This window comes from Mytilus galloprovincialis, chromosome 2 (assembly GCF_965363235.1).
Source record: "Mytilus galloprovincialis chromosome 2, xbMytGall1.hap1.1, whole genome shotgun sequence".
Classification (NCBI taxonomy): domain Eukaryota; kingdom Metazoa; phylum Mollusca; class Bivalvia; order Mytilida; family Mytilidae; genus Mytilus; species Mytilus galloprovincialis.
Window position 1 is genome coordinate 44705007 of NC_134839.1, and position 12672 is coordinate 44717678.

A 12672-nucleotide genomic window follows, 5' to 3' on the forward strand; every position below is an offset into this window, starting at 1 on the left:
TATACCATGCATTTCTCTGCCCTTCTGATAACTGAGTCATATATCTTTATGCAGATTTTACTGATAGCAAAATATTAGATATCCCTATTTTTGTCAATTTTTTTAAATTCAATATAATAAATACACATAATAATGTGTGAATTTACAGTATTTTAGGACTTACTCTTTGCACTGTTCTTCAAGAGCCGTCTGAGTGATATTCCCAGTATAACAATCACATGTTTTCCCATAATATTTGTCATCACAAGCACATGTTCCACAAACAAAGGTCCCATGATTATTACAGTTTTTACTCTGTCTATTGTCCCTCTGTACCAATTAAAGATAGAATGATTTATTATGACATAAGTAGACTCAGAAAATATTTTGATCACAATGAAATTGTCCAAAATAATTTTTAATTATAATAAAGCTAAAAATGTTATATAAGTAGTCTAAAGCTTCACAGTGCTTTAAAGATAACTATATAAAACACACAAGTATAGATTTTTTGTTTGTTATAACAGTATATAATAAAATTGAGAATGGAAATGGGGAATGTGTCAGAGAGACAACAATCGATCAAAGAGCAGAAAACAGCCAAAGGCCACCAATAACTTTGTTAAAAAATTCTACTGTAAATGTCAAGTAATTACTTGAAGAAAAATCTGTACACCCTACAATGACTTTATTTATAGACCAAATATAGTTGCCTTTCTACTCTTCTGTGACTGGGAAAATAATTAAAACATTTTTATTCATGAAATATTCAAATGAAGGCAAGGTTAGGTGACCCTGAATCAGTTGACTGGTAAACATTACAATGTATTCAATAGATTATCATTAAATATAACCAACCTATAACTAATTGTGCATCCTTAACATTGAATAATTAACAATGAAGATGAGGGCAAGGTTAAAGAATCCATTTGAATTAATCGAACCATGAATGTTGGGGACAACAGGCATATTCCAGAAAAAGGAAAAGAATATAAGCAATCTGTTTTCAAAATATGGATTGTTTAGCTCTTTTACCTTCCTTAATCATGTTAATATAAAGAATGCCTTATACAATCAATTAATGCAGTCAACACTGAAAAGCATATGCATCGTCTCATATATCATAGCTTTTTTAATCAGGTGAGAGAATTAAGTGTAATAATAGTAGAACAAGTGGTTCATAGATTTTAAGCTGTGAACAAAATATAAACCAATACAAATGTTATCTCAAATTTAAATTTCAGTAAATAAGTAAAATTTAATAGGGTCATTATCACAAGTTTATCCACTTTCAGTAATTGTAATGTAGAAAAAAATTAAAATGGCTTATAGTAATGGTTACTTAAAGGAATATGAAATCTTAGTTTATAGGGTGGCCGTGCAAAATTTTATAATCAGTATTGCCATTCTTACAGCTTATCCTGTTTTATCACGTTATTAATGAATGTTAGAGTTTTTTTCCCCTATTTTGACTTTACCTCCATTATGGAAAAATAATGTTCTAATACAAGTTATAAAGAATGTATGTGATACTCACAGCTTTCTCCTGTGATTCACAATCACATTTGCAGATCAGTTCCATTCTCACTTCTAATTTGTCGGACAGACCAACTGGTTTAATATCAAATTTTTTGCTGTATCCTTGAGAATCTTTTGGGCATTCTTTCACTTCAATTTCAACTTCAAAACTGACCTATATGAATAAGAGGAAAGAAATAGAAGATCAACTCTCAATTCTATTACAAATAAACCAGATGCTCTGCAGGGCGCAGCTTTATACAACTGCAGAGGTTGAACCCTGAACGGTTTGGGCAAGTATGGACACAACATTCAAGCTGGATTCAGCTCTAAATTTGGATTGTGATTAAATAGTTGACACAGCATAGGTTTCTGACACAGAATGAATGTGGTCTAATGAACTTAAAATATTTTTTTTGCCTTTGAGCAATTCACTATGCTGTTGAATATTAATCCTCTCAAAAAAATGTTTGAAGAAATTTTCTTTTTATGTATGAAATCTGAAATGAGAAAAATTTAACCCCCTCCCCCCCCCATTTTTTTTTCACATCCCCCTTTCCCTTTTTCCAAAACTGATCTCAATTCAAATTTCTAATGGAGTTTGCAACAATAACTACTCATTTAAATACATCATAAAATATTAAAATGTAAAATAAAGTGCTTGTTATCACTGAATGGTAAAGATTGTTTTAATTTATCAGTTGGTAGTAAAAGTGAATATACATTGTATATTGTATAAAACAATGATTTAAGTTGATTCAACTACTATTCTGGACAAAGAAAGATAACTCCAATTGAAAATTTCTTGCTATTGCACAATATTGTGCAATTAGATATTTCTTGCTATTGCGCAATACTGTGCAATTGAAAATATTTGCTATTGCACAATACTGTGCAATTGAAGATTTCTTGCTATTGTGCAATACTGTGCAATTGAAATTTTCTTGCTATTGCACAATACTGTGCAATTGAAGATTTCTTGCTATTGCTGAATACTGAGCAATTGAAAATTTCTTGCTATTGCACAATACTTAATATAATAATTTTGGATCCTGATTTGAACCAACTTGAAAACTGGGCCCATAATCAAATATCTAAGTACATTTTAAGATTCAGCATATCAAAAAAGCACAAGAATTCAATTTTTGTTAAAATCAAACTTAGTTTAATTTTGGATCCTTTGGACCCTTTAGTCCTAAACTGTTGGGACCAAAACTCCCAAAATCAAACCCAACCTTCCTTTTATGGTCATAAACCTTGTGTTTAAATTTCATAGATTTCTATTTATTTATACTAAAGTTATGGTGCGAAAACCAAGAATAATGCTTATTCAGGCCCCTTTTTGGCCCTAATTCCTAAACTGTTGGGACCTCAACTCCCAAAATCAATCCCAACCTTCCGTTTGTGGTCATAAACCTTGTGTTTAAATTTCATTGATTTATATTTCCTTATACTAAAGTTATTGTGCGAAAACCAAGAATAATGCTTATTTGGGCCCTTTTTTGGCCCCTAATTTTTAAACTGTTGGAACCAAAACTCCCAAAATCAATCCTAACCTTCCTTTTGTGGTCATAAACCTAGTGTCAAAATTTCATAGATTTCTATTTACTTAAACTACAGTTATATATTGCGAAAACCAAGAAAATGCTCATTTGGGCCCTTTTTGGCCCCTAATTCCTAAACTGTTGGGACCAAAACTCCCAAAATCAATCCCAACCTTCCTTTTGTGGTTATAAACCTTGTGTTAAAATTTCATAGATTTCTATTCACTTTTACTAAAGTCAGAGTGTGAAAACTAAAAGTATTCGGACGACGACGACGCCAACGTGATACCAATATACGACCAAAAAATTTTCAATTTTTGCGGTCGTATAAAAAGGACTACAAATGTATAAATAAAACTCCAGAAAGTTCTATAAAGTAATGTTTTTAATCAGAAGCAGAATACCGTCTCCTAAAGAATGGCCTAATCAATCATGTGATAATACCTATTGCAGAAAATGAATAAGATCAAGGACAATGGATACGTGTTAGACAAAACCTTTGTAACATTAGACATCTATATACAAGATATAAAGTATCCAGGATATAAAATAAAATGAGAGTTTTATCTCTAACAGGTAAATTCATGACATAACTAGATGTGAATTCTATGTTCAAAGAAAAATGGTTAATTATGCTGAATATGACCAGCAATTAGTAAATGCAGGATGGAAAATATGGTCAACTACAAGGTAGAAACAGACATATAGACAGTGTCCAGGATTAAGCTAGATGCACTGTGAGAATTCATGCAAGTGTTGTTAAGTAAGGCCACAATGTCTTCCTGTAAGGTGCCAGTTGTCCATCATTGGAGTTCTTCCAGTAAATATCAAGATGAACAACATCAATTTATCACTTTTTCTCTGAAAATTTGGTAAGTTCTTGGTATATCATTGGATATCTTATTAATAACTAATTTTTAATTAACTGATCTATGCTAGTATTTGATCAATATATCTGAGATGTTATTTTATCAACTAGAAACTACTTATATATAATTATTGAATTCATACATACAGAATCTCCAACTTTGAGACCTTCACAAATATTGGTTTGTGACAATTCACCAGTTTTACTGCAAATATAAAAGTACATATTCCAATCTACAAATCATTTAGTTCAAATCAACATACCATATATACTCAAGTAGTTAAAAATAATATAGTCAAGTAATCTACAAAAAAACAAACTCTTAGTGTAATCAAACTTTAAATATATAATTAATAGTTCCCAATATTTTTTCTTTGTTTGTCACAAACTAATATAGATTGACAACCTATCTATCAAAGTCATCAATTCTATTTACACAATGTTATGTAATGAAATTTATCCTTAAATAAAATTTTTGTTATCTAAAAAAAAAGTGATATTTGCAAATCACAATTTCTGTTCAAAGGGAAATAACTCAATCATATAACTTTTGGTGACTAAAAGGACGACAACTCAATATCAAGAAAAGATAAAATCATGAAAATTGAATTGACCCTCATTAAGTCGCAATAAACAATAACATATATATTTGAAAAGATTGTGTCAAAGCATTTGACGGCCACCCACCCACCAACTGTACATCCCCAAATCAATAACTATTTTTCTTTTGAAAATCTGGTTACAAGAAAGTATTGGACAGAAGTTAAACTTGCTATAATTTAATAGAATACAACTGATCTGTCATTTATGGTATTTCCATATTCATCAACTTGTAACATGTACCATAGTAATAATGTATTCATTAACGTTTATTTGTACATGTACCATAGTACTAATGTATTCATTAACGTTTATTTGTACATGTACCATAGCACTTATGTTTTCTTTAAATAAATTTACAATCTCACATTCAGCATTATGACAACAAATTTTTACTCTTTATTCAAATTACTTACTTCTTACATCTGGAGAAATATCTAATGATAACATCCTCAGCTCCTGAAGTGGTGCTCATCTCTACTTTAGAAGTAATTTTCTGTTAAAAATATGAAAAGGTAGACAGGTAAAATTTGTTAATAAGGGACAAACAAACAGAATAAACTGTTGACACAGAGATATACCTCGCTTGTATGTTATTTAATAGTATAATACAAATTAATGAAGAAATTAAAATGGCTGGGTCATATAATCTCCAAATGAGAAATGACAATGTAAATACAAATGCTTATCAAATACTGCTGACTTGCTATAAGTGGCTCCACTGAAAATAACTCCATCACAAACTTTGAGATCTAAACTATGAAAAGTTTTAAAGTCATTAGGACCATGAATATGCCACGGTATATACATCATCATACCAAAAATCATTAAAATATGACTAATAGTTCCCCTTGCATTGCCCCCAATACATACTAAAATATTGTTAATGCTGCTTTCACGAGCAGCACACCTAAGTTTTGTCTTTGTGACTTTGAAAGGGCGAGACAAAAATCATAAATCAAGACATGCATTTCAAAATTGTCACAAATAATTTGATCAGAACATATTTTTTATTCTGACCACTAAAGAATTCACTTCAATAAATAGTTCTTAATCCTTTAAAAAGTAATCATAAATGACTCATACTCTCATAATGTTTTATGTGAATATTCAGACATAGAGTTTACTTTACAGTTTTTGATATCAGATGTTTGTCCCATATATTAAGAAATTCCTTGTTTTTAAAGGTTATAAATTATAACAATTATGGTTTTCACCTTCTTGATTCCTTACAATTTAATAAACTTAGTTTGTTTCATAGATATACAAAGAAATTAGAAACTTTACAAAATGAAAATAAGAAACTGTGCTTTTCTTAATTTGCGTATATCTTATCAGAAATCAATCAATGTATATTGTCATTTTTGGAATTCTTATTTCAATCTATATACATCATTCATGCTTTTTTGAGTCCTTACTTGATAGTTATCTCTAACAAGAGCTACAATATTAGATGAATCATCAGCTAAACGTCCAGTCACAGACCCAGGAATAAAGTTCTTCAACTGCTTGTAGATATCCACTTGTTTTTCTGTTACGGCAAAAATCAAGTTCACATTCTTTTCTTCTATCTTAGCAGCAATCTGACTGATTGATGGATAATCCTGAAAAGTTCCATATTAATTAATACTTGTTTAATTATTTTACAATAACTCGTCTACAAGAGCAATTTTATCAGTATCAATAATTTTCAAAATGATTTGATGTACCTCAACTATATTCAACTTCAAACAATGTCATTCAAAACAATCATTGCTTCACTTAACTTCATAGTAAAATTGATGTATTAATCACAAATTTGCCAAAGTTTCCAAGTTAATAGACCATAACTTTAGGGGGGAAAAAGGGGGTTGAATAAAATAAACAAATATCCCCTAGTTTTGTAGGTGCACATAAAAATAATAAGAAACCAGGTTTTGTTATAGCCATGGAAACTTTCCGCTGTTTTCATTTGGGTTTATTGATCTGCTTAAGCTTATTTGTCAAGTGGCAAATATTTCATGCATAATGCCTTTTTTAACCATTAAGTTATATCTCTTACCTGAGTTGAACTCTCTGTGTATATACCATTACTTAGATGACATTGTCCATCATTTGGCTTTATAATACCACCAAGCTGTTAGATAAAAAATAACCAATGAAAATGTTACAACAGATAAAGATTGTCTTGTTTTTCCTACTCATTGTATGGATTGAATCTGTCCAAAGGAAGTTACATTTCTTACATTTTGAGAAAATATGAAAGGCTGAATAAGGCTGAGTAATTTAAGATTTTTATTTCACTTGCTCAAATCATAAGTCAGTTTTAAATCAACTATTACATGACAATGAGTACTAGTTTAACATAAATTCAGGTAATACAAAAATAATAATAATTTCATACATTAACAAACTAACCTTTCCATCACCAGCAAAGTGAAAACCAGCATCTGTTGAATATAGCAACATTCTTCTGGAGGGGTTTCTCCATCCAATCTGACTCTAAAAATAAATTTATCAAATCCATGGGTTCATGATCAAGGTTATAATCAATAAATTTGACATTAAAAGTTGAAAGTTAATTAACAGCCATTTTTTTTCTATCAACAATCACCAAATGTAAAACTTTTTGTTGATTATAAGTTATGGATTTATAATAAATATAAAACACATGCACATATGACTTTAAGGAAGCTGGCTTGTCATGTCTTGGATTTTTTGACAGATTTTCGGAATCCTCTGGTTTCATCCATTTGAATGCCAGGAAAAAATTTGCCCAGTGACCCCCATTTTTCTTTTTATAAATCTTTTACATGTATAATGATAAGCAATCTGTAAAAGTCTTATAAAATTTTAATTACTTTTGAACAGTTTTTGAGAACGTCAACTTGTCAATGATAAAGCTATGAAAAGTCAAGAGAGAATATTTTCCCACCAAAATTTCAATGGCATATATCTCGAAAACAAGCATGGCGACCTATATATTTTTTTTGCTCTTTGGATTCCTTTAATAACCCCCTATCTATATAAACTAGTGTTTTGAAAAGTTAATTACTTTGAAACTGAGAAGCGAACTCCCTTTATAGTTTAGTATATATAAATGTATTGGTTCATTTGTGTCATTAATGTAAGAATCACCAGACACTGGTTTCTAATATAAACTTTAATTTGATGCAATGATTGTCTATCTAACATTTGGTACATGGATTTGGCATGATAAGATGTCTTGTAACACATAGTCTGTCCAAATGAAACAGCTAACTCCAATTTTTAAAAATTTTTTTTAGAAACAACTGTATTGAAAGCGGGACATTTGGCATGTCATAACCACTGCCAAGTCGGTAAAAGCCTAATAACAGGAGAAATTTTTGATATGCAGTTTTTTTTAGGGATAACTTGTTAGAAAACTGTATCATCTGTGCATTCTTTAAAAAATAATATTTAAGTCAAAAAGAAAGGATTTAATTTTCATTTATGCAGAAATATGTCATTTCCATAAGTCAAGATAACCTGAAACTTACCTCACATGCAATAGCTTGCATCACAGCATCCAAACCACCTTCTGGTGCATCTAAATTTCCTGACACTTTAGCCTCTTGTACTTTTGTCTGTAAAACAAGGAAATATAAGCACTTAAAAAAAATAAGAATAGGGCATTTGAAACAAGTTTTATATTTCCATTGGGACAAGCAAACTAGACCAACAAGAATGCACATAGTGTTGTGCTTGGCAGGGACTAAATTCTTTTTCCCCAGGAGCATAAATTTAAAGTAACTGCAAATGACAAGTTGATAATGTGACAGATGTCCTAAAACAAAATCTTTGACAGAATATTTGTTGATCCTTAAGGTATATTTTTTTGGTTTACTCATTTCAAAACTGTATGTACACTCAAACTTATTGATTTTAATAATGTTCTTTAAAAGGGAGTCAAGGAAGAAGTATCAAGTACTAACACATGCATGATGGAAAACATCACAGATATCCCATTTATTTTACTTGTTATTCAATCTATTTGAACAGCCAATGACAACATGTTGTAATACTTCATGAAACTCTATAATGTCCTCATGAAAGAGACTTTTAAATACCTTGCTTAAATTTTTAGCTATGCTGACATACTATGCATGAACCTTTTAGGCATCATGATTTGATATTTGAAATTTCAGTTGAAAATTAAGTGACTAATATAATATTACACCTGAAAAAGACTGGGATCTCCGTTCAATGGCAGCTGGTTTTTAAATCCATAAGCAGGCTCACATTGGTCACAGGGGTTATTGATTCTAGATTATCAAAAAAAGGGAAACATGTTTATTTTTTATATATATCATAAAGGTACAAAAATAAAAAAATAAAAAATCCTTTTTAATTTCAAGATATTCTGTTCATGCAACATACAACAAAAAAAAAAAACACCAGATGCTCTGCAAGGCACAGCTTTATACGACCGCAGAGTTCGAACCCTGAACATTGGGGCAAGTATGGACACAACATTCAAGCTTGATACAGCTCTGAATTTGGATTGTGATTAAATAGTTGACACAACACAGGTTTCTGACACATAATGAATGTGGTCTAAGAACTTAAACTTAAAAACTTTAAATTTTAAATTGGACATTACCTATTATGGTCCAATATCCAAAATCTAAATACATGGTTAGATTCAACGTATCAAAGAACCCCAAGAATTCAATTTTTGATGAAATCAAATAAAGTTCAAATTTGGACCCTTTAGACCTCAATGTGGACCGATCTGATAACCAGGCCCAAAAATCAAAAATCTAAATACATCGTTAGATTAAGCATATATCAAAGAACCCCATATATACAATTTTTGTTCAAATCAAACAAAGTTTAATTTTGGACCGCAATTTGGACCAACTTGAAAACTGGGCCTATAATCAAAAATCTAAATACAGGTTTAGATTCAGGATATCAAAGAACCCCAAGAATTCAATTTTTGTTGATATCAAACAAAGTTTAATTTTGGACCACGATTTGGACAAACTTGAAAACTGGGCCCATAATAAAAAATCTAAGTACATGTTTAGATTCAGCATATCAAAGAACCCCAAGAATTCAATTTTTGACCCTTTGGACCTTAATGTAGACTAATTTGAAAATGGGACCAAAATTTAAGAATCTACATACACAGTTAGATTCGGCATATCAATGAACCCGAATTATTCAAATTTTGCTGAATTCAAACAAAGTTCAATTTTGGACCCTTTGGGCCCCTTATTCCTAAACTGTTGGGACCAAAACTCCAACCAGATGCTCCGCAGGGCGTAGCTTTATACGACCGCAGAGGTTGAACCCTGAACGGTTGGGGCAAGTATGGACACAACATTCAAGCTGGATTCAGCTCTAAATTTGGATTGTGATTAAATAGTTGACACAGCATAGGTTTCTGACACAGAATGAATGTGTTCTAATGAACTTAAAATTTTTGTTTTCTCTTAGAGCAATTCACTATGCTGTTGAATATTAATCCTCTCAAAAAAATGTTTGAAGAAATTTTCTTTTTTATTTATGAAATTTCAAATGAGAAAAATTGAACCCAATTTTTTTAATCACATCCCCCTTTCCCTTATTCCAAAACTAATCTCAATTAAAATTTCTAATGGAGTTTGCAACAATAACTACTCATTTAAATACATCATAAAATATTAAGATGTAAAAAAACTGCTTGTTATCACTGAATGGTAAAGATTATTTTAATTTATCAGTTGGTAGTAAAAAGTGAATATACATTGTATATTGTATATAACAAAGATTTAAGTTGATTCTGGACAAAGAAAGATAACTCCAATTAAAAAAAAATCTTGCTATTGCACAATATTTTGCAATTAGATATTTCTTGCTTACTATTCTGGACAAAGAAAGATAACTCTAATTAAAAAAATATTTGCTATTTCACAATATTGTGCAATTAGATATTTCTTGCCATTGCGCAATACTGTGCAATTGAAAAGACTTGCTATTGCACAATACTTAATATAATAATTTTAGATCCTGATTTGGACCAACTTGAAAACTGGGCCCATAATAAAAAATCTAAGTACATTTTTGGATTCAGCATATCAAAGAACCCCAAGATTTCAATTTTTGTTAAAATCAGACTAAGTTTAATTTTGGACCCTTTGGACTTTAGTGTAGACCAATTTGAAAACAGGACCAAAAATGAAGAATCTTCATACACAGTTAGATTTGGTATATCAAAGAACCCCATTTATTCAATTTTTGATGAAATCAAACAAAGTTTAATTTTGGACCCCGATTTGGACCAACTTGAAAACTGGGCCAATAATCAAGAATCTAAGTACATTTTTAGATTCAGCATATCAAAGAACCTAACTGATTCATTTTTTGTCAAAATCAAACTAAGTTTAATTTTGGACCCTTTGGACCTTAATGTAGACCAATTTGAAAACGGGACCAAAAGTTAAGAATCTACATACACAGTCATGACAGTTAGATTCGGCATATCAAAGAACCCCAATTATTCAATTTTGATGAAATCAAACAAAGTTTAATTTTGGACCCTTTGGGCCCCTTATTCTGTTGGGACAAAAACTCCCAAAATCAATACCAACCTTCCTTTTATGGTCATAAACCTTGTGTTTAAATTTCATAGATTTCTATTTACTTATACTAACGTTATGGTGCGAAAACCAAGAAAAATGCTTATTTGGGTCCCTTTTTGGCCCCTAATTCCTAAACTGTTGGGACCTAAACTCCCAAAATCAATACCAACCTTCCTTTTGTAGTCATTAACATTGTGTTTAAATTTCATTGATTTCTATTTACTTAAACTAAAGTTATTGTGTGAAAACCAAGAATAATGCTTATTTGGGCCCTTTTTTGGCCCCTAATTCCTAAACTGTTGAAACCAAAACTCCCAAAATCAATCCCAACCGTTCTTTTGTGGTCATAAACCTTGTGTCAAAATTTCATAGATTTCTATTGACTTAAACTAAAGTTATAGTGCGAAAACCAAGAAAATGCTTATTTGGGCCCTTTTTGGCCCCTAATTCCTAAAATGTTGGGACCAAAACTCCCAAAATCAATACCAACCTTCCTTTTGTGGTCATAAACCTTTTGTTAAAATTTCATAGATTTCCATTCACTTTTACTAAAATACTAAAAGTATTCGGACGACGACGACGACGATGACGACGACGCCGACGCCAACGTGATAGCAATATACGACGAAAAATTTTTCAAATTTTGCGGTCGTATAAAAATCACTCCCAACCTTCCTTTTATGGTCATAAACCTTGTGTTTATATTTCATAGATTTCTATTTACTTATACTTAAGTTATGGTGCGAAAACCAAGAAAAATGCTTATTTGACCCACTTTTTGGCCCCTAATTCCTAAACTGTTGAGACTTCAACTCCCAAAATCAATCCCAAACCTTCCTTTTGTGGTCATAAATCTTGTGTTTAAATTTCATTGATTTCTATTAACTTATACTAAAGTTATTGTGCGAAAACCAAGTTATTAAATAAAACAATCCTCAAAAGGACAAAAACTTTGGCTAAGGAATCTTCCTGAATCAAGACAAGGTACCTTCACATCTGGTTGAATATATGGCAGTTTAGAGTTGTGTATTGGATCTATCAACCCAGATTGTAGAACTTGTTGGACATATAAATGATCTTCTCATTTGACAAACACATATTTTAAAATAAATATTGGCGTGAGAACACTTATAATATCTATTTTCCAAATGATTCAAATTTCAAATAGACAAAACTCCATAAAAATATTTGATTGAAGCTTATTTTTGAAAATCCTTCCAAATTCAAAAGACCATGCCAGTACCAGTCAAATTACAATTCCATGTTGTCGTCTAAGTTTGTATATAAACCTACACTAAATATATTTAGTCTTGAGAATTGAAAGTTCTTTTGTCCCATTCATAACATACATAGTTGATAAATTAGGCCATTTATCTGGTCAAAATATAGGACAGCCTATTGTTATTCAATGACCAAACTGACTGAGTAAAAGTACAAGGTTTATCAACACTGAATTGAGTAATCATTGTACACTGATGCTCAAGTTTAGTTTTTGATTTTACGTGTGCTTTTTTGAAGTACTTTAAGCAGAAAATCAATCTTTTTTAAAAATGCATTTGGCAGAAGAATTTAATGAAAACAAAAACCATATATG

The 12672-nt window shown here is 30.7% G+C and overlaps 1 protein-coding gene across 3 annotated transcripts in view; it reads right to left on the reverse strand.

Annotated features, from left to right (window-relative positions):
* The window catches only part of LOC143063655 (integrin beta-PS-like), a 60754-nt gene that overhangs the window by 17162 nt on the left and 30920 nt on the right, over window positions 1-12672 (reverse strand). For all 3 annotated transcript variants that reach the window (XM_076235921.1, XM_076235920.1, XM_076235922.1), the window contains 9 exons: window positions 8690-8774; window positions 8010-8096; window positions 6907-6990; window positions 6551-6625; window positions 5928-6113; window positions 4926-5005; window positions 4057-4114; window positions 1517-1672; window positions 164-309 (listed from right to left, as the gene is read on the reverse strand). In XM_076235921.1, the coding sequence (XP_076092036.1) occupies window positions 164-309; window positions 1517-1672; window positions 4057-4114; window positions 4926-5005; window positions 5928-6113; window positions 6551-6625; window positions 6907-6990; window positions 8010-8096; window positions 8690-8774 (957 nt within the window). The remainder of the gene's footprint in view (window positions 1-163; window positions 310-1516; window positions 1673-4056; window positions 4115-4925; window positions 5006-5927; window positions 6114-6550; window positions 6626-6906; window positions 6991-8009; window positions 8097-8689; window positions 8775-12672) is intronic.